The 23,671-nt window shown below is 41.2% G+C and overlaps 1 protein-coding gene across 4 annotated transcripts in view; it reads right to left on the bottom strand.

Moving 5' to 3' along the window:
- Window positions 1-12,924: 12,924 nt before the first annotated feature.
- The window catches only part of epha7 (eph receptor A7), an 86,206-nt gene continuing 75,459 nt past the window's right edge, over window positions 12,925-23,671 (bottom strand). For 2 of the 4 annotated variants that reach the window (XM_035143506.2, XM_035143508.2), the window contains exons 13-17: window positions 23,461-23,670; window positions 22,308-22,523; window positions 18,655-18,848; window positions 17,877-18,032; window positions 12,925-16,971 (exon numbers count right to left, since the gene is read on the bottom strand). In XM_035143506.2, the coding sequence (XP_034999397.1) occupies window positions 16,857-16,971; window positions 17,877-18,032; window positions 18,655-18,848; window positions 22,308-22,523; window positions 23,461-23,670 (891 nt within the window). In that variant the 3' untranslated portion in view covers window positions 12,925-16,856. The remainder of the gene's footprint in view (window positions 16,972-17,876; window positions 18,033-18,654; window positions 18,849-22,307; window positions 22,524-23,460; window position 23,671) is intronic. The other 2 variants (XM_035143509.2, XM_035143510.2) reach the window with 1 other exon arrangement.

Raw genomic sequence — 23,671 nt, 5'->3', positions numbered from 1 at the left:
TATGTGTTCAGCTTCACTTCTGTCCGTCCTGGGAGAGGGATCCCTCACATGCTGCTCTCTCTGAGGTGTTTATGTTTATTTCCCCCTGTTAATAGGTTTGTTTGATAGTTTTTCCTTACTCTTGTTGAGGGTTAAGGACAGAGGATGTCCCACCTTGTAAAGCACTGTGAGAGAACAGGAATCCTGCACACTGTCCTGTACGGGCAAACAAAAACTATTCAGTGTACAATGTTTCAGTCCTGTGGACCTTCATCAGGTAAACAGTGGAACAAAGGACATTCAAACACTTATATAGGCTACACCTCCTTGAAAGCAGCCAATCAGAGAGAAGAAACTATCAGGCTCTCAGACCCACAGTCTGTTTCCATTTAACTCATTAGCAAAGACGACACTAGACTGTTGTGTTGTCCTTGTGTTTCATCAGAAGTGGATAAAACCACCAGAAAGTTCAGTGCAGTACGCAGAAATGACCCCGACCCTCCTGTTGCTGTGCACTTTAATGAACAAAAACACTAATTCTACAGGGTATTAGCCCTATTTTTAATTATGTGTTTTTTTACACATTAAGGTGTGAGAACTTTTAATTTCTGATTAGCTTCTCACAGTCATCCACTAATGTTTTTGTGTTTCTACTCACCCAGGTATTGAAGCCTTGAGTGGATGATTTGCTTTTTTTGTGGCTTTTATTTCTTGCAGAATTGTTTTGTGTGGTTTGACTGAAACACTTTTGTTCTATTTAGTGTTAGCTATGTTCTAGTCAGATATTTTTTTATTGTCAGATGTGACTCCTGTGTGTGTATATATATATATTTCAAGTTTAATATTTTCTTTCTCTCATCATTATTTATAAAGTTGCTGCTCACGATATATTCTACTGTGTTTGTTGGTGTTACTTAATGATTCCGATTCCCTGATTGTACTTCACTCTTGTCCTTTGGGAGTAGGGAGTTTTTGGGTAAAAACAAACTTTGACTTCCGAGTGTTCACCAAGTTTGATAAAACACACATAATAGCCAGGGGTTGAACTGAAGCTGAGGCCCACTGCAGCCGAACTCTGCCTCCTGACATCTAAATGGCATTCTGCCAGGGCTGAGCTCCGTCTCCTTGAGCATCACAGCGGTGCCAACTCTGACACTGCTGGCATAGAACATCCACCTTGAGACGCAGTCTCACACCGACCAAACAAAAGAGGAATGTCAACCCTGTCTCCTAGAAATGATATTTCTATTCAACTTAACTGCAAAAGCAAATATACTCTGAACTTTAAAAGTTGCATGACATCAAGCAGACAGTCCGTTGGTTTGTTTGTATGTCTGCGTGATGACGCACAAACTCCCATACAGATTTCCAGAAGACATGGTAGACGGATGGGACATGGGCCAAGACAGAACCCACAAGTCTTACCATGGTCTGGGCAAAGAGGCAGATCCAAGAATAATTTTTCAGTTTCACGTCGCAATATTTTTGGACATTTTCCCCAATTTCTCAGGGAACAGTACATCGATCTTGATAAGGGAAATAAGGAGTATTAAGTAGACTGATTTCTGTGAGTTGGTGTGAGTTGGTGCAGCTTGATTAAATCTAAGTAGACTGTTGGGCCTTATCAAATGTATGTGCTCAACTTAGTGATATTCTAAATGTAGAAGGCCTGTTCCCCATCCTGCTGCTGGGGGACGCCACACATGCTCCACAGCCACTCTGCGTTTCCTCCCTGGTGGATAAATCACCAAACGGTTGGTCTGCACCATTCTCTGCCTCAGCCTTCATAGCTCACCTCCAGCTGCTCAGTGGTCATTCTTTACACCTCTGAACACAGAGACGCTTCCTGCAAACCAAATGGGCTGTTGTAGCTTAAGTGCAAAGATTCTTAATTTTCCTCCTGTTCTCTGACTTTGTTAAATCACTGTGGCCACCGCACAGCAGCAGGATCCACGTGTGTGTCTTCAAAATTGCGAAAAACTGCAATACAGGCATGTGGCGGCAGCTTAACCTCATTAATTATTGAAATCTTTTGACACGACAGTATGATCTCACGATAACCTTATCGAGCTGGATGCTTTTCTGCACAGCAAACAGGTAAACTGTTTTTCACAATGCGACTCCACAATATCTGCAGTGAGATGTTCATGATGAGTCCAGCACATTTTGGCTTTCAGTGATATTCCAAATAGCGTTTCCTCTGGAGAATCACAGTGCATTTTCCCAGCATGCTGAGTGATTTATTACAGGGAGTTGTCAGTTTGAGTTCAGTTTAGAAAAATGCATGAAACCCAAACAACATGCTTTCCACGAAGTTTAAACATGACCACCTAAAAACCTATTTACACAATAGTCCTGCTTAGAAAAAATTGCTTTTCAAAATGATATCTTTTCCCCATGTAGTGCATTATTTTTCATGTTGGTTTTTAGTTTTCCAGGCGCCTCTCATGAGCTGGAAACAGAGCTGAGATTCTCTCAGCAAGCAGCGAGCTAATAGCGGCAACACCATCACTCATTCCGCTCTGCTGTGTCTTTGAAGAAACCATTGTATCTGCCAAATCCATCAACCTTTCCCACAGAGGCGTTTGCCAGCCTGTGAAACTGATCATCTACCTTGGGGACTGAGGACCATAGCAGGGGGAGACATATTTTACAGCCCTCTTAAATATTTGATGCAGGAAAGTGCCATGGGCCCAGCCATAAAAAGTTGGCCAGGTCACTCTCAATCAGCCCAAAGCATCCTGAGACACTCTGAACACAGACATGTGATGAATCTGACTGGAGCTGCAACACTTAATCAAGATGGAATTCGGTTTCAGGAAGAGAAGAGAAATGGGACTGTAGCGTTCTTCAAGGTAGGGCGGGCAAATTTGCATTAGAACTGCATTATCTTTGGATTTGCCAGGAACAAACGATTGTAATCAAGTTGTGGTGCACCTATCTGTACGAGCCTGCATGAATAGCAATGTCTGCTTTAGGTCAAGTCTCCCACCAGGAAGCCGGTATGTTTTTTAACCATTCCTATGCCGAGGTCCAGTGTCAGTGCAGGAAGTTGTGTCTTCTCTGTGGAGCAGGGGGAAAGAGCTGGTTTGAGTATCTGATGACCGTGTAGCAATTCTGACATTCAGGCCTGAGACAGAAGTTTGCAGCTCCTCAAAGACCTGCAATTAACATGTGTGTTTTATTAAACTCGCAGCTGCCCCAAGTCAAGTGCTACTACTGCTGGTGCTGTTTTCCTGAAGCCTGGACTGCTCTCCTGTTTGCTCACGCTCAAAAAAACCTTTCGGCCTAAAATGTTGACTTCATGTATTTCAATTTCATATTTTAGTTCCAAGTAACTTCATCACATAAATTCAATTTAAAGGAAGTGTTTTCTGTCATGTTCGTAAATCAAATCCATTGAGAGGGATTTGATTAAATAAAGTTAAACTATACAAAAATGTATACATTAAACACAATGTATTGAAACAAAGTTGCATGGAACTTTAATGTGTATTTCAATTACACATTAAAGTCAACATTTTAGGAGCTGATAGCAACACCCAGGAACAATCAACACCACTTTGCAAGTAGAAGAGAAGAAAAGCATGTTCACTGTAGTGGTCATGTGAAATTGGCATCATTTCATATTGAGTATTGCTGTTTGCATTAGCAGGGGATGATATTTTATGTTTTTAACTAAATGAAATATAATTGTGGTGCCTGCCTGCTGGATAGCTATGATGAAGGCAGACTAACACATACAGTTGCAGGTTTTGTTACCCACTGATCCCATAGAGCTGAGTTTTTGTTTTCTCATGTCCTAGATCTCTCACCGTCGAGTAAATGCTCGTGCAAGGAGGAGTGATTCGTCTTCTGTCACTCGCCCTCCTCTCCATCTTTGCTGTGAGGGGCTCTTCTTCTTTTGCCTTGTGAAGGCTCCACAGTTGCTGTGGTTGCTCTCCTGTCCACCATTTCCTCTACCTGGGGAGAACAAGAAGTACTATCCCCCTCCTGTTTCCGTTGCACAGGGGCAGACATTGCTTCCTTTGTGTTCTAAATCAAGCCTCCACCTTCCCACATGATTTGGTATGGGGCACAGTGAAAGTGAGGCCAACAGGGAATCGGTGTAAATGCTGATGGTGGCATTATTCTGTATTCTTCTATTATTCTGTAGCCATTACACTGTGAACAATAACATTTACTGTGTAATGAAAAGGTAAAGCAAAAAAAACGTTTCTATTGCCAGTTAAATCACTACTTTAACAAACATACTGTAGTTTCCCCCTGGAGTTGTTCTAGAAAACAAGCGAGTCTTCAAATACTGCAACACAATGTAAAGAGATTTAGTTGAATTTTATCAAAGGTGAGTCAGTAAATTTGACTGAAAATTCAGATTCTTGTCCGGAAATATCTTCTCTTGTTTTGTTTTTTTAAATACAAATCTAAATAAATGTATCGTCTTTTTCCCAGAAAAGAACATTTCTGGGGAATCACACATTTCCTCTCTCCGGGCTGTATTGGATTTCAAACCACTGCCTGTTATTTGCTCATTTGTCTTTAAATCTTGAGTCGCTGCTCAGATGTCCTTGTAACTTTCACTCAGGCTTCTTAATTACTTCTGCCATCATCATGGATCCTGACTTGTTGAGTAAGCGATAGAGTGGCTTCGGAGGAATGCAAGTACTTTGTGCAGAAGATATAATGTTTACCCTCATAATGATGAAAGTGGAGAGGAGATTAAGCCACGAGATGTTGTTTGATTTTCAGATTATTTTGTTGACATCTGACACATGAAGCCCGAGTGGCTCTTTACCCAGGATTACACAACATAAAAAGGGAAAATGAAGGCAAAGTTCTGCTGTTTGCTGAATCAAAAAGCTTCAACAGGTCTGTTAAAAGTGGCTCCACTGTCAAAGCGGGAGACGTTTATTATTATAAAGACATTTTTAATGATGCAATGCATTTATAGTCATTTTAGGTGTGGCCTCCTGTCACTAGAGGTCAAAGCACTGACTCTCATCCTTAAATTAAAGGCGTTCATATCCATGTCTATTGAACAGTTTGAAGTACTGGAGACACTTAACACAAGCTAACAAGGGTGGAGTTGTGTGTGTGGTGTAAGACCTTGTTCAGACCTGGTATTAACATCCGTCCTGATGATCCGATCATAAGTGGTCAGCTTTGACTACAGCTGTGGATGCACCTTAATCCATCCTGAGATCCGATCAATCGGACCACATTCAGAGCTGGTCTCGTCCGCATGTGTCCAAATTTAACGCTTCTCAGTGACGTACGATACTTTTGTTAAATCGGTCCAAATCTTTCTTCGTAGATAAACGCATTCATTCAGTCCCTCCTGATTCTGCTTGATCTTTCTCTCTAACTCTCTCTCGCTCGCTAACTCTCTCTCGCACTGACACACACACACACACACACACACACACACACACACACACACACACACACACACACACACACACACACACACACACACACACACACACACATCAGAAACATCTGTAAACTCACATCAACAGAAATGGAGGACATGATTATTTACATACAGAGCAGGGAGCTGAGATTTGGTCACAGGGGACACATTAAGGATGCATTTTATTGCCAGGTGTAAACACATAATGCTTCCCACTTGTGATCAGATCCCTCTGGACACATGTTAATAACAGGTCTTAACAGGGCCTAATTCCCCTACAACCATGGCAGTCTTCTTTCTTTAAATGAATAAATGATCATACATGAAAAACGTTATTGTTCAAATGTTATATCTTATTGTATAATGTACAACAGGGGTGTCAGTAGCTGAGTAGTTAACATCTATGAGATATATTACTGCATGTCATACCAGCCTACATTACCATATCAACCTCTCCCCTGGCTTCCTGTCTGTTTCCACAACATCAACTGTCCAATATAGGTAGTAAAAAAACACAAGGGTGTATCAATATACTGTGATATTACTGAGTGAAGTCACAAACACCTCTCACCAATCAGTGATCATGGGGGTTAAACACAGGACCTGAGTTCATGCAGTGACACGTTTTAGCCCACAAGAGTGGACCACTTGGTCATGCATGGGACCAGGTTAAAGGCAGCAAAAGCTCTATTTCAGAAGCTTTTTTTTTTGTATCTCTTGAAAGGTTGGCGGTTTAATCCCCCTGGGTCTGTGGGCCAAAGTGTCCTTGGGCAAGACCCCAAATTGCCCCCGACGGCTGTGCCTGCAGTGTGTGATTAATGTATGATAGAGAAGGAGCTGCGCATAGATGAACCGTTAGGATGTGTGTGTGAATGGGTGATTGACAAAACTGCAAAGTGCTTTGAGTGGTCATCAAGACGAGAAAAGCTCTATACGAGTACAGACCATTTACATTCCGATGATAACGAGTGAGTGAGAGGCTCTGAGGATAAAAAGAAGGGGAAGAAATCTGTCATCTGTGGAAACTGTGGGGCTGTAAAAAGCTCATTTAATCATTTTATCTGTCCCAGATGAATTGATTGAATGGCCTACCTAATGCTCGTTGTTTACGCTCATTATGATAATGTGTGCTGCTTTCCTACCTGGGAATGAGCAATGACTATTCAGTTAACAAGGGACGGGCTTGGATTTGTTTTTCTTGAATACGTTCAAAATGCATCTACTTTTGCTGCTTTCTCCAGAATCTGCAACTGCGCTTTAAAACAACTTCAAAAACTGTCCCCACATGGCATCTGACATGTCATGCTATTTATCAATATGTCACAGGCTATAAAACAGTGCACATATTATCGTCAGGTGTGTGTAATATTAGCTATGCAGAATGTTATAGTCACGCATAATGCTGCTCAAGGTGAGAGCTACATTGCTCTGGTGGCTGTAAGTAATGACGCTGTAGGGGCTGCACAGTGGGCGTTGTCACCTTGAAAATAAATCTAATGTTGATGTTGCTCATGTTGTTTTACTACCGTAAAGCACTCAGAACTTTGTACGACACTGTGCCCTGCAACAGGAACTTATTGAACTTAAAAGCAAGTCAGTGATCTGGTTCACGCAGGGTCCCACACTGGTCTCTATCTAGGTTGTCCTGCAGGCTGCATGGTCCAGGTAGAAGTATTGAGATCTGTGAGTCCTCAATGCTCAATCTGGACTCAATATCTTGTGACCTAATTTATGAGGATACGTATTAGGAGTAAGAGAGGCAATTATTTAATGATGTTTTTTTTAACAACACGGTTTATTTGCGGAAATGTGGCACACGGGATGCAAAGGTCCATTATTGAATCATCTTAGTATTAACCAGTCGTCAACTAATCTGAAACAGGCCAAAGCAAACGGTGTTTACAATTTGGTCTGATGAGCAAAAACACTGGATTTACAAACTTTATCCAGAACAAAATGCGTATACATTTATGATCCCTTCCTTCAGGCTCAACCTCTGATGATGGATCGACTGCTTTTCCCTTCAGAATACGCGTCCTCCTTCCCCAGAAGTCACCTCTAGTTCTCGTCGAGACCAGAGCGAGAGATGAGGCGTGAAAAGTGCACATGGTCGCAACTGTAAATACCTCATTATATTTCCCCAGAGGACACATCTGCACTGTGCGAAGCGAAGCCTTTGTTTTCTAAATGGGCCGTGATCTGTTTTCCTTGCGGAGTCAAACAGGTAAACCATTAGTCAGGCCTCCACACTCCTCCTAATCAATTTACACACTTTAGAACCATTCATCTCCATATCCCTGTTTGACTTCTATATTAGATGCAAAATGTCAGATACTGTAATAACGGTGAAGCAGGGCTCAGGATTATTGCAGAATCGCCAAATACAAATGATTTCTTTCCCTGTTGTCGTCCTCTGGCAGTCTGCCGGCTGCTTCGGTTTTTTCTGTGGAGCGGGCATCAGTGTATTGGAGAGATGTAGATGAAGACATTTTGTACTCATGAAGATCCAATAAGTGACGCATTGCAGGGAGGAAATTGGCTTCAAAAAAGACGTTAATATAATTGACAGAAATCTAAATGGATGGCTTTCAGTAACATGGCGGTTAAAGTCGGGTTTCTTTTTAATTTTTAAAGGTCTTGACAAAGTCCCTAGAGATAATGTACGTTATAATTTGGCGGTATACAAATAAAATGTAATTAAAAGGTAGGGTGAGTAGTTTCTGAAACACAGCTAGGTAGCCGTCAATAAATAAAATTGTCTCAAAAAAAATGTAAAAGCTGTGTCCGTGGCAAAAATTGTATCCACACTTCTGCTGATGATACATCTACAGTTACTATCATTAATATATTTCGGTAAGAATTCCTTAATTGTTCAGTGTGTAGGATTTAGTGACATCTAGTGGAGAAGCTGCATGTTTTTAATGAACTGAACACCCCTCCCCTTTCCACAGAAAATTGTGAAAGGCCCCCCCATAGGGCCAATGTTAATATAAAGGGCTCATTTTAAAGATATTGAAAATACAGTTGGTCTTAGTCTCAGGTGATTATACACTAATGAAAACTTAATTACGAATATTCTTTTCTACTTTTGGGCAGCGCAGAGGTGCAGCTGGTTGCACTGTCGCCTCACAGCAAGAAGATCCTGGGTTTTAACCTGACGGCCGGCTTGGGCCTTTTCTTTGTGGAGTCTGCAGACTCCCTCTGGAGCCGTTTTCAGACACGACCTGCGGTTTAGGTCCGGAGATTTGGGTCTGGAGTTCACCCAGAGTTTGTCTTTCGCACATGCACGACGCGTTCACAACAGCAACAAATCCTCTGCATCATTCCGGTGAGAGGGGGAGCAGCCGGGTGCAGCAGACAGAGGCAGGAAGTGACGTATTAACTCTGCTGTGCGGATCACGTGATCGTGTTTACAGTGACCCGACACCGTCATCAACTCTTATCACCACAAACTCTCTTGACATCTTCGTCTGTGTCTTCTACGTGTGTGTCACCGCTTTTTCACCGGGAGATATTTGTTTCCTTTTAGTTTTTGCGTCTGTCACATGTTGGAAGTGCCATCAACCCCCCCCCATTCGCTCGCAGTGAATCCAGCGGTTGATCCCTGCTGTGTTCACACATAGAACTCTCACGAATTTCTACGGACTTTATACTAGGTTAGGCAGATGGACCCAGGATTCAGAGTTTAAACAAAAGGTGTCCTTTTAATAGGGAAATGTCTTTAACAGAAAAAAACAAACAAACAGAGGAAAACAACAAACAGAGGAATCTCACAAAAAGTCTAAACTGAAAAACACAGAGCACACGGGGGGAAGCTTACAAGAGACGAGAAGAAGCAGGGGACGCGAGCACAGGAGATGAAGCATAAAGACAGGGATGAAGACAGGCATTAAGACAACGAACCGACAAGGACAAAGGGACGCACAGACACTTATATACACACAGGGAAGGCAGGGGCAATTGAACACAGGTGGAGCACATGAGGACTGGCGCAGGCAATCACAAAGACAGGAAGTGAAGAAAACACACTAGGAACAGAGCCTACAAAATAAAACAGGAAACAGAACACAGGGAGTGGGAAAACATGCGACACCGAAACAACTCATATACAAACATAAACACAGGGATGTACAAGAAACACAAGGTAATAATTAAACAGAAAACACTCTTAATAAAGAGGCGGAAAAATAAACACTCAAAATACAAAACCATGACATTAACTAAAAATGCAAAATTAGACAGATTAGACAATCAAGCAGAAAATATAAATATTTATATTTTTCTTAATCCAAGCTTCATAAATTGAACACTTTTAGATCTATTGGTCAGTTTTTGGGCTCGTACCCACATGTATGGAATAACGACACATTAGATCTCTGATCAAATGATTACTGCCACTGATGCCTTTTGTCTGGCACTTTGTTATGAATGAAGGTGCTTGTGTTGCTGTAGAAGTAAGTGGCAAAATAGACTGGGTCCTGCTCAAACAAGAAAAACACTTGTTCAGTCACAAGCTGCTGGATAAGAGTTCAAAGTTCTGCACAAGCCTCCAAAGTCATCTGTTCTACCAGGTCTGTACAGAGCCATGCAGGTGTTTAATGGTAAAAAAAAGTACTATTTGTGTTTTACGTATTATAAATGTATTTAATTTCTACCCTCAAATGAATCATTCTCTGCAGTATCCATGCTTTGCAGGCTGCTGGTCTTACCATATTTCAGCTTGGACCAAATTCTGAAAACCTGTAGAAATGAACACCGTACAAACCCCTTTTGTATTGTATGTGCTCAGAATATGAATATGAACATGACGTAATGTAACTTTCTCACTGCGGCCTTTCGAGAAGTGAAGGTGTTAATAACTCAGAGATAATATGATAACACCAGGGATGAATAGACTATTGTCTCTCTAGTTTGAACAGGTTTTCTTAAAAAAGCCTCCAACACAGTTCAATGTGGCTGCGGCACAGAAAAATGACGACTGAACCAGTGAGAGAGGATCAGAGGCACTTGCATGGCACCTCTTTGCACGGCTTCATGTGGTTTTGCACGACAGTCACTCTGAAGTTTGTACAGCTGCCATTGAATTGAATGATTAGCATTGCTCTCCCTTCTCTCTGTTTGCATGGTTGTATGAGTAGATTTCTACCCAGACTATATGGTCCCTTCAAAACCTGATGAAAGTGTGTTCTGCGAACTATCCAGTCCGACAAAGATCGGTCATTGGTAATTCTCATCCTGAGATTTGATAAGACAGTAATAACTAAAAAAGGAGGCACACACAGTGAGTCCCACGCAGTCCCAGTTCAAGGGTAACCACTGACTATTAAACTAAGTATCCAGCTTTGGATTTTAAAGCCCGGCTCGAAAGACAAAGCATCACAGAATGTTTTCCTCCTGCAGACTCTCACTGTAATACCCCTGAAGATGATCTCACCATTTAAGCAGGATCAGGCTTGTAGCTTAAATTAATGGAAAGTGTGGAGGAGCCACAGAGAATCTGATGGAAGGAAGCCAACATCATGCGAGAGCCAAACCATTGCTTAACAGAGACAGCTGAGCGGGCTTGGAAACAGCCACGGACTTCCCAAAATAAATATCAGAACTGCTGAATGATGTGATCAGAAGAAATCCATCCAAGCTCCTTCAAAGCGGCGGCATTTCGGCAGGATTCAATTACAAAATGGGAAAGATTGTTTGGACACTTGTGACTGTCTTTTGACATGTGTGCATGCACAAACAAGTCAGTAAGCCCGTGCACGCAATTGTTTCTCAATAGTAGCTGTTGGATAAAGGATGGAAAATACTTCAACAGGATTAGTATTCATTATGTTGATGGTAACTGGGATGTTATGTATCCAGGACAAAGATATTCACAAAAGGAAGCAAACATCATGAATTAAATGATAAATACTTCCATTCATCCTCATGGTTTAGTGAGTTAACCCTAACCATATCTTAACCATAGTTCGTTCGTCACAACCATGATCATTTTATACCTTAACTACACGGCAGTTGTTATGCACAGACAACGTAGAAAGTGGTCATTTTTTAAAAAGGTTGGGATGTAATCCTGGCTTTTGCAGAATTGTCTCCCGTCAATGTTCTTGTCTGTCAGCAGTGATGCAGCTGCACACCTGCAGTGCAGCGAAGTGGCTGCATCCTACATCCTCTAAGAGCTGTGTGGCCAATTGAGAAGGTGGCCGATGAATAAATCACAGTAAGAGCAGAGCCTGGCAGAAAAAAAATGGGTTGTGTGCTGCGGTGTCGGGGAAGGGTCGCCACGGGATTTGGATATTATTTGGGTCTGTAGCTCTGAAAGAATATTAGAAAGAAAGGTTTCTTCAAGGTGTTGTGCTTTGTATTAATTTAGTAAAACTCAACACATTTTTTTTTCCCAATTTGACATAACAGGAGTACAAAAATACAGCTTGTTAGAAAACAACTACTCTCCGTAGCTCTTGTCGTCTTTAGATCTTGTTCTTGTTCACCTGAGCATGACTCTGTTCTCCTGATTAGAACAAAAGCTCTTATATTCCAGTTAGTATTCCCTATGTTATTGTTTCATGTGATGTTAAGATGTATTCTTTTAGGTGGTGTCTGTCTCTGACTAAGGGATCCTTTCTAAAAGGTTATAAGTTGAATTTACTGACTTTAAAAATGTTTGATGAATAATTCATAAACCTACAACGAGAAGGTTGCCAGTCTGTGAAACATTCCTTCAATCGTCAGCTGTAGTCGGTAAATCCATCTTCCTTTCTACTCATGACTCGTGAGTTGATGCCAAAGTAAAGTTAATATTATTACATTTTGTTCACAGACATCTAAGCATCTCTTGGTAGTATAAACATAAACACATACACTGATCACTGATATCATCTCCCATCATTGTCCATTTTATCAGCTAATAGTTAAACACTCTTTATAATTTAAATCTTGGATCGATCATCAGTAATTGCATTCATTCTTTGTTAATACACAGCACTTAGTAAATTAATCAAATACATTAACTGAATCATAAATCACAGCCTCTGGTATTAGACTGATCAGGTTTACAGTATCGAAATGTGAAAAGATGGTGGCCCCTCTAACAAAATGCTTATACCTGTATGGACTTCTCTTCTCAGGATCATGAATGTAAGGCTACATCCACGGTACTACGTTTTCGTTTGAAAAACCCTCAATATTGTTGGGCAGAAATGGAGACGTTAGGAAACTATGCTGTTGACACTCGTAGCTGCTTCCTGATTGGGTCTTTTGGGGCACAATATGGCCTTCACTGATTGGTCAGGCTCCTCTCACAGTAGACCTCTTCTGGAAAACCATCTTGCATCACGTCCGGGCCACACTGGCCACTTGAACTTACATATTTGCAACACTTCCTTTACCCCTTTCAAATTAAAGGCACTCCAGGCTTTCTTTTGTCTGAATCCATGATGATGATGTATCTGCATCAATGGTGATGTAGCCTAAACGTAGGTAATGAAATTAGCACCAGCCAGATTGTAAGAAGCACAGCAAAGGACACACACAACTTCTATAGAGATTGTATTATATTTCCAAAAATATATGTACAGTCTATTACAAAGGTTACAAAGCAAAAAGAATTGTCTATGTAACAAGAAATTGTCTAATTAAATGATCTTCTTCCGTCGGGGGAAAATACTTTTGACCAGTGAATATTCTCAATACTTTCATCACAGAAAAATAAATAATACATTGACAATTTGTATTACTGTACAACAAACTAAAAGGCAAAAATAAAGACAAAGTCAAAGTAAAGATGGAGATCCTATCAACTGTCTTTGGTCCTAAATGAGAAATTATGTACAACTGAAATCTTGTGGGTGACAATAATTCATCAGCAAGATATAAAAATATAGTGCATTTTCAATGTATTCAGAGCTCTCTACTGAGTAATATGTGTAAAAAACAATATAAATAAAATGTACAAGTTTTACAATTAGAACATATACAAAGATTCCCTCACATCTCGACTCTGTCTGACACAATCAACAGTGCTGCACTCTTTGGAACTATCCACCACCTCGCCAAAGCGGTGAAACTCATGTCCAACTGCTGTACCACAAGATTTGAAAAATAACTTCATACTCTATCAGCGATTCCTGATTCCGACCAACGGCCTACATCCTGCAGGTTCCTGTGTTTTATCGTTTTATGCGATTATGTGTGTGTGTGTGTGTGTGTGCGTTTTGCTAAAATACAGCCACAGCAAAACCTGTTTTTGTCCAAAGCTGAGTAAGCTCAAGTTGAGAATGGGGATGGAACAGGCTAGAACAGACAGTAAAGTGACTTCGCTGGTGAAGGTTGCAGGTGATTTGGACGATGAATCAATTTAATCTCAATTTGGCCGAAACTGCTGTTTCTCCCAGCACAGGGGGGAGGAAAGAGGGGATCAGAGGCATTATACCTCAGGGTGTGAGCAGCCTCCAGGGGCCCGGTTTGAAAATCAGAGCCGGGATGGGGGCTGGTGAGACAGAGAGCTGCCTGTGAACTGGGGAGTTTTGTGCTGACTGAATGACTTTATGCCGGTATTCAATTCAAAGGTCTGGCTAAGACCCAATTGCTGAGCTTTGCTGTATGGATAAAGTGAGGGTGTGTGTGTTTGTGTGTGTGACACGGGGGCTCGGAGCCGCTCAGCGCAAGTCCCACGGGGAGAATGGATCTGAACGTGCGTCCATGACAGGCCGATACAGTTTGAAGCTTCCGAATGTGCGTTCGAGTGTGTTCTGGTCGTTTGTGGTGGCCATTCATGCTGAAACACCTGATCAATAGAACAGCTGAATGCTTTTTTGGTGGGTTCTAATAACTGGTTTCATTTTGAATATGGTTCCTAAGTAAATGGTGCAGGCACAGTGATTGACATGGTCACACACTGAAGCTGCAGGGCTGGATTCCAACCTGTGATCGTCACAGGACAAGAGTCCACATCACTGGACAGCACAGTTTACACATATGGACACTAAACATTTACTGAGTTCTACACGTAGTCAGGGCAATACTGCACTGAAGTCAAAGAGAGTTAATAACCTGTACAACACTGTGAATTACTGTGGTGGTTCACTGCAAGCACCTAAACTGCTTCTGCTACGCAGCCATATTTTTGTTCTGACGACACCAACCAGAGAGAGTTTAGATGAAGTTCACCAAAATGTACATTTTACAGGTCAAAAGTTGAGAGATCAAGAAATGTTCGTGTGATTTGATTACCCATTTGTGCAGTACACATTAAACTAACACATTTATTGCCGTGACAATATTTGCTCTTTTTTTTCATATTAGTTCAGCTTTACCTGCTCTGAAGGTGTTAAAATTTAATTAGAATTTTTTTGAATTTAAATGTAAATTCAATAATAAACTTTAACAAAATGACTGCATTCGTGAAAATATCGATTTATATCTCAGGCTGCAGTAGCAATAAAAGAAAATGCTAGTGGGTTTTTTTTCTGTTTACTGTGAAGTGTTTTTTTTCTTATTCAAACTGCACAAAAAACACACTCAACATGGAAACATGCCTTTTTTTGCATGTGAAGTGGAGACAGATGGCACCAAATAGGTTGATTGGCTTTTAGGACGACGTCTTCTGCAAAAAAACCCTCGTCTCTATTCTCAGTACACACCGCACGCGTATGGGAGAAAAGAGCAGCAATCCTAAGAGACACTTTAATGCATGTTCCATTTATGCCTGTGAGGGATGAGTGGTGGAGATGCATGAATAAACAAAGGTGGCTGCATTGGCTGCCTACAGAGGCAGGGCCGTGAACTTAAGCGGCACGATCAGTGCTTGTCACACGTTCCCACACTTTAACACCCAAACCCTGAAGGGGGCGCTTTGATTTCTGGGCGGCGGCGTTGGTGTAAGATAATATCAGCACGGCTAATTGGCACCTTTCTTGTGTTTCGAATGTTGCCTCTTTCATCTCTGCAGCCACTCAGTTAAACATTTCCCTGCCATGTTCGGTTTTCATCAAACCTTCAGCTTATCATAGTGGCAAAGTACGACATGATTATTTCATTTGATGACTTGGCACAGCAGTTTCTTTTTTTCTTTTTTTTTCTTGTCTGACCACGTTCCAAAACCGTTCTTAGGTTAAAGAGGTACATTCCTTTCCTTTCCAGCGGTGACTGAATCTTTCCAAAGGGTTTTGTCTCAGCACAGCACTCTCATATGTGTTTATACCTAGCACCTTAAAAAAAAAAAAATCTCAGGTGAGGACCATTTCTACCTGGTAATTATTGCTCTGTTAAGTTCATCTCCTCTTCGCTGACTGTGCCGCTTGTGGCGTTAAACCGTGTCTGTTCAAGTTCCAGATAGAAAGAAAACAACTAAACAACAGGGAGCTTGTCCGCCCTCAAAATGAACCGCAAAAAGCGTTGCCATTGCAGTGCCTAAAATAGTGGCAAAATGAATGTAACGTATTTTAAGGCAGTATTACGTCTACACCTTTCTTGGATCCACCCCTTACAAATTCCTGTGTGCAACATTTTAGGCAAAATCATGGCAAAACAATATGCGTTGGCTTCAATTTCAATACAATCTTTCAACAGTGCTAAAACATTCTACTCAACAACCAAGTAATTGTTTCTGTGTTTCCTGTAGTGAACACTAAGACAAAGGATATTGCTACTCGGATAAAGAAAAAAAGTCTTGCGAGTCAAAGAAGAGTTCACATCTTCCGTCTCCTCGAGTGTTGCACTCTTGGGAAAATTACCTAATACAAAAATGTGAGAGGTTGAAACCACGTCAAAAAACGCCCGTCGGCCGCAAACAAGCACGTGAGGATAGCATGAAAACACCAACCACTGCAAATAGTTCAAACAGCCCAGCGTGTCTCGGCACAGACGGGGACCGTGGGATCTGTGCCGAGAGATTTCCCTCTGTTTTGGATAAAAGAGGAGTTTACCCTGTTGTCAAGTCCAGATAGAAGAGCAAAAAGCATCGCTGCATGCGCAGCAACATGTCACTGTGGCAGATACAAAGAAAATGAACAGATAGAAAAACAAAGAAGTGAAACCATTGCAAGATGTTTTTGTTTTTTGTTCTCATTAAAGGAAATCCATGGCCATGGTGTGCACTCAAATCATTCATTAAGTTAAAGGAACGTCAGCGTCAAACTTCTTTCCAATGTGCCATTTGATATGTGGTTGAGTCTGTAAGCGCCTCAAAAACAAGAAAAAGAACAAAGAAAAGTCTCGTCCAGGTAGTTTCTTTTTTTGTTACTGTTTTGTTTTTTGTTGCCCTTTTCCTCTCTTTAGTGCCCTCCGAAGATGCGGACCACAATCCTTCACTGAGGAACAAAGGAATGATTTCACTCCGGACACAGCCGGAAGAGTCAGACATAACAGATGTCTGTTTACTTTGAAGATCCCGGTAAAACGTCCCAGGCGCTGCTCCAGGTACGCTCTGGTTTTCGTGATCGCCCCTGCCCGAGGTGGCCGGTCCCAGTCACACCTGGACACCGGTGCCGTGGAGATGGAGCATCTGGGCCCTCATAGTCTGTATGCTGCTCATGATCTTTTTCTGATGGCCCACCAGCGTGATCCCCAAGCTCATCACGTCCCTGGAAGAGAGGACAACACATCAATCAACGCACTGGACCACAGCACGGCACGGAACAAGTGAGATTTACAGCTTCAAGATTTTCATTATAGTGAGTAAGGGGAACAGACAAAGGCAGACAATCACACAGGTTTGGTTGTGAATTTCAATTATGCATTTTAACGCCAATTTCAAACATGGTGCAGCAGGAAAGTGTGATCCATTTTCCTATTTTTTGCCACAATAATCATGTCGTGAAAATCTGTAAATTGATAAGCCATAGATTTCTTCTGGCATGTGGTCAATTGCAAATTAATTCTGATCATTTCTTCACTGTATTTTAACTTTGTGTAAATCTTTACTTTAACAACGATGCCCCTTTGAGCCCTTTGAAAGACTTTAGATGTGAAACATGTGTGAAGTGATTCAGTGACATTTATCGATACAGCAATGACACAGATATAAAGCATTAACTAGAGCTTGACCCTGTTTTTGAGGTGATTGCATTAATTCTGTGGAAACATTAACTTCACTGAATTCATCAACACGACAAGTAAACATGGAGAAAGTGTTTAGTTTGCATTAATAGCAAATTAGAGCAGGAGGCGCAGGAGGATCAATACACAGGGAGACTTATGACTAAATTATGATTAAGTAAAGTAATAAAACAGGGAAATTTAATAATAAAGCCATGTCTCTAACAAAGGCCTGTTCTCTCTGCACTTGAGGTAAATAAAGGTCGAAACCAATATCTGAAAATGTACAGAGTTGCAGAGACTACAAGTCAGCCACGAAGCCGTAATTGAATGTACAACAGAAGAAAGTAGATTCTGTTTACCGAAGTTTAGAAGGAACGTGTAAGTGAGATCACTGGCATTAATGTTCTCCACTGATGCTTAACCCCTTGAGGGCTTCGTATCTACTCACTCGATTGACATCCTGGCCACAGATTCCAGGGAACTGTAGCCAGCCGCTGTGAAGTTGTCTCTGTATCGTTCCATCTTGATGGCTTCCAGCCACTCTCCCACCGAGCGGAACGCGGTGAAGTCTGGTGTGCTCTGATCTAACAGTGGACTAATTGGTCTGTGGGATGAGCAGAGAGAGATGTTTGTGTCGAGTGTGAGAGGGAAGCGTTCCGCTGCACAACAGTCAAACCAGACAAAACAACGACCAAAGGCATCCGACGGTGCGGCCAATTGCAACAAGGGGAGAGGTCGCCGAATGGAGGCTTCCATCAATACAGAATTCACAGATGTAGCTTGTCACCTTTCTGCTTGATAAATATTTTTGGTCAATATCTTTATACATTCCCCCTCATACGGTCTCTATATTGCAAAGTGCCTTTTTAACCAGCTGTAACCTCCGAGTCTCAATCTCACCTCTGGAAAATATGTTCTGACTGCAAATAGAATTCATTTGACAGACGTCAGTGCGAGGTCTGGAGTCCCCGCTGCACTTTAAAGTACCAGGAACTCATTATAGAGATTGATTTAAAAGCCCTGCTACTGACCATAAAGCCATGGAAGCTGCTTTGGGGTATCGATCCCCGGGGATTTATCTTTCATCTGTGAACTACAGACGCTAAATCATAAAGTGGACACTTTGGATCATCCACTAATGCACTTAAAAATAAAAGGTAGAAGTTCTTTTTTTTGAATGACAACACATTTTTAAAAATGAATCATACTAGGCTTTATTTCCTTACCTTGTACACGTCCCCACTGGGGTTTTCAAGGTGTTGGGGTTACGGATCATCTTATCGAGGATGCCAACTATCTGATCAAATTTGGGCCGTTCGGCTCGTTCTTTCTGCCAGCAGTCCAGCATTAGCTGATGCAGGCCTGGCGGACAGTCCATGGGGGCTGGAAGACGGTAGCCCTCCTCTATCGCTTTAATGACCTGGAGAATGCAAAACAGATGGACTGTTAGTGTCAGCATTAAGTATCCCCCTAAACCCCAAACTTTTAAAGGTATTAATCCCCAGCCATAACCTTTAACAATCACCCAACCCCTAAACCATTAAGAATCAGCCTTTATCTCCAACCCCTTTAGTAAAAAACCTTTAGTGTTTTTACCCAAAGGAACATAGGGCCGAACTGGAGTGGGTGATTAAGTGCCAGTTGTTTTATAATAAGTAAAAGTAGCTGCACTGATAAGTTAGGGGAGTAATTGAGGGCCCATACATTTCTGATCATACCCTTATGAACCTTACTCATGTAAAGGTTGAGGGCTGAGGAAGTCGCACCTTGTCCAGCACCATGAGGCAAATTATGATTTGTGAATATGGGCTATACAAATAAAATTGGACTGATTGATGCCTGATCCCATCACACCAACACACCAATCACATACTGTGTAAGTACGTTCAGCTGTTTTCTCTTCCTGAATGAGGCTGCTGAGATCTTCCTACTGTATGTCTCCCTGCAAGGACCATAGCTACTGATCTGCATTTCTGTTTGTGAAGCCTACTTGAAAACAAAACTACCTGAAAGACATTGTTTTGAAAGCCCACTTAACCAAGTTTATGTTTCATGTCCATGTCATGGTGATTTCCATCATTTGTGGTGACATTTCATTAATCAGTTTGAATTCTGAGATCTGGGCTGTTTTCAGTTTGACAATGGAGTTCCAAAAACGGTAAGCACATTACCTGTCACACATTCAGACAGGCTTTCAAACAAATCCCCCTGTTCATTCTAATTAACTGGGCCACTAACTTGGAAGAGACTCCTGCAAGTGGAGCCAGAGTCTCCACAGTAACAGTCAGTTATGTAGGTAAACTGCTTGTGTATTGTTGTAAAGCTTTGTCTGACTAGTCACAATGTCCTTATGTATCGTCTATGAAGCTGGTGAGAATCATTTGTAGATGTTTACTAAGACACTGTATATGTCACAATGCCACAGTTGTTTTACCTTTTAATTAAAAGTGTTGTCTTAGCCGAGATTAATTGTTTATATGTCTAAACAAAAGGCTCTGATGAATAACAGAACCACGATTTCCGTTGTCACTCCACTTAATGCAGGAAGTTTAGCAGAGAGTTCATTAAAAGTCAACACCATGACAACAGTAGGTGCAGCGGGCACCTTGATTTGAGCCCCTTCCTCCCTTTCCTTTTCTGTGTGGATGAGCGGCTGTGTGTGTGTGTGTGTGTGTGTTTGTGCACACTGTATATTCATCAGCTATTCCTGTCAGGACCTCGCATACAAGAATGAGTCATGGAGGGAAAAGGTGTCAAAACACTGAAACTGCTGGGGAAAATGCAAATGATGTTCTCCCAGCATCCCCGGAGGATGTTTGCTGACATCTTGACAAAGCGCAAAAAATTTCTGACATTGATGTCTGTCAAGTACTGGAGTGGCAAAACACCACATACTCCATTCCAATGCCCAGACATCTTGTTTAGCATTTCTAACATCTGATTGTTCAATCAGCACGCCACTGCTCCGGAGCCCCAAAGAATCTTAATCATGTTAAGCCCCGGTGCTGTGGGTACTGAATACCGGGCGCCATGTAGGAATCTTAAAGGCCACAATCACTCGCCTTCCACCATCAATCAAAATGTGTCAAGAGTCAGACGATAAGAAAAAGCTTCAAGTGGTCTGGCGCGGTTGGACTCCATCAGTGGGAGTTAGCAGGGGGAGCAGCAGCAACAGCACTGTTTTGTGCTTTGATTGTATTAGAGATACAAGCAATAGTGATTCTAATATTTCAACAAGACTTATGATCTTGTTACTTCGGGATACAAGTGCAACGTGATGTTGCTGACTCATCTTTTTTTAGGTTTTGAACTCATCCAATATTAATCTTGTCCAATGATTGCACTGTTTGACGTACAACTAGAAAGATGTGAACTAATTCCCTTGCAGGGAATGAGTGTGCTAAATATTTCATTTAAAGGTGTCAAAACAACTATAACCTAGGTACTTAAAGAGGTACTGTAGGATTTAGTATTGCACTTCCACAAAGTTGGGGGACTTAAAAAATAATGGTCAAAATGAATGCTGCAGAGAAGGATATTGTTGCTTGTATGGGTGTAGCTCTAAAAACATAATCTGGAGCATACTTTCCATTAAAGCCCCGTCGTCTTTTGCGTCTTCGTGCTCAGGCTAAGTTAAGCCTGATGACATCACAATGACATCAGCAGGGACTATTTCCTCACACAGAGGACATCGTGAAGCTGTTGTGACAGGTTGTGCCGTACCCTGACAGGTAAACCTGATATGTGAAGTAGCACCTTAACATCAGAGCTTATCTATGACCTCACACATTTTGAAATCCACGAGGGAAACACAATCAGCAAAGTCCGGGTAAACCTCAAAATATGCACGAGTTGTGTGTTCTTGGTTCAACTCTCACTGGTTCCCATTACCATAAGTCATTATGAACTTAAATTTGAATCTGAAGCATCCTGCATGACAAGTGCGTTCCACTCCTGTTCTTCATATTAATAGCGCCATCAAACCCACGTTCTCAGGACTTCATTTTTATGCCTGTCCCATTTCAGGACTCTTTCTCCCTCAAATGGATTTAGACTGCAAGAATCAAGCAAGACTTCTTGAACTAATTAAACTCAAGGTTACCATCCCCGCTGAGCTGTTCTCACGAGAGTCCTGCACCAGAGCCTAAAAGGAAAACCACAAACTGGGTTTTTGTCAGAGATTTTCTCTGTTTTACTGGGACACCTTCATCAGGGAGAATTACAGATAATGTTGTTTTCTTATAATTCTGTCCCCCTTCATTATCCTTAGTTTAGACAGTGGTAGATAGTTAAGATGGAGATCAGAGGTAATTCATATCCTCCACTGTACCACCACTCCTTATACTGGTTTGTCGTTTGTAAGCAATACATTATTGATGGTTTTGAAATTTGAGATTCTTTAAGAAACTCAGAAACACGAGACCCCACCGTTTTTCATTGTCTCTAAATCTGTCCATTTATAAACTATATATCTATTAGAAATACTTCTACAATAAAATTATTGATTGCTTCGTCTACATACTCTCATAGGGGAGATTTCAAATTCCAAGACCAAAAACAATGGTCAGTCCAAAAGGCATTTAAATTATATGTTCAATAATATAAAACAGATACAATCTACAAGATGACAAGTTATTGAGATATCGATCAAAAAAAAATGCTGTGTGGTGATTTGCCAATTAACATTTAATTAAATGCTAAAAGTTGAAGTGAACAGTTTCTAATACCTATATAAATCTATTTATATCTCTATAAATCAAATACAATTCATCAGGTAAAATCCTAAATTCACTTCAGACATTTTTGAGTGAGAGGAAATACAGTTTTTCCTTCTATGAAGATGTGAAACATGACACATTTCTATGGGGCAGTAACTCACATCTTGATTGGACATGTCCCAGTAAGGCCGTTCCCCATAGGACATCACCTCCCACATGACAATACCATAACTCCACACATCACTTGCGGAGGTGAACTTGCGATACTGGATGGCTTCGGGCGCGGTCCACCTCACAGGTATTTTGCCGCCCTGTCCATAAAAACGCAGGTCAGTGGCTGGAGCAAAGATCAAATTCATAACATCCTGCATCTTCCCCTAGAACGCCAATTGGAGAGAGTGTTGAAATTACACACAGGGTCAGAAACAGAGTACATTTATAAACAGCTTGGAAATGTTCACAACTGCAGGCTTGTTGGGTTATTGTAAATTATTTAACACCTTAAAATACTGAACTATCAGAAAGCAAGAAACACAGAACCCACCATCAGTAACTTAAAGACAACGGATTCTGCTTTTTAATATTCATCTGGATGAACTGCATTGGAACCTTTGACCGATATTACTGCTATTATTCAAGATATTTATCACTTGAAGTAACTTACTGCAGTATTAGCAAAGCAGCAGCTATGTTATTTTTGATCTGTCCATTGTTTTCTAGATTGATTGATTCATTTACTCTATTAAAGATCAAAGGAGATAACAATTTAGTCCTATTTCCATATCATGACTATGAAAATAATTGTATCCTCCCTTTAAAGTCTATGAAGATAGTTACAGTTTTGATAGGTCAATATTGTATGTTGACCTACATTGTTCCTGTTTTTTTCTTCTCTATTTTTACTGGATTTATTTAAATTGAATATACTTCAATTGTATTTTATTTTATTTTGTAGTGATTGATATTGTAATTGTATACAGGTGTTTGTGACTGACTCCTGCGGTCTATGGCTCCAGTACAATGTTAAGATGCAAACTAAAAACTTGACTGGAACACTGAATTTATAATAAACTCAGTGTTACCTGTGTTTTTTTATTAATGGCTTATAACTTATCATTAGTAAATGATTACTAGCATTAGTAAGGCATTAGCTAAAACTTAGAAAACCTTTATAAAATGGTGCTTTGTGCTAAAATATAGGCGGTGCAGACTACTCGGGCAGACACTCGCACTTCTGCTCTATCTTCATGCGCCGGCTGTGACTTATTTAGGAATTTTGACAAGTAGAGAGAGTAATTGCTTTAATTGACTCACAGATGTTGTATAGACAGCCTCCGGATCATCGTCGATCACCCTGGACAGGCCGAAGTCCGACACTTTACATACGAGATTGCTGTTGACAAGGATGTTTCGCGCAGCCAGATCTCGATGGACGTATCCCATATCGGCGAGATACCTCATTCCCGCCGCAATGCCCCGCAGCATCCCCACCAGCTGGATGACTGTGAACTGACCATCGTGTTTC

The sequence above is a fragment of the Hippoglossus stenolepis genome, chromosome 20, assembly GCF_022539355.2.
Source record: "Hippoglossus stenolepis isolate QCI-W04-F060 chromosome 20, HSTE1.2, whole genome shotgun sequence".
In the NCBI taxonomy this organism is placed as follows: domain Eukaryota; kingdom Metazoa; phylum Chordata; class Actinopteri; order Pleuronectiformes; family Pleuronectidae; genus Hippoglossus; species Hippoglossus stenolepis.
Note: the sequence above shows the minus strand (reverse complement) of the source record. Positions and strands in the feature narration are given on the sequence as shown.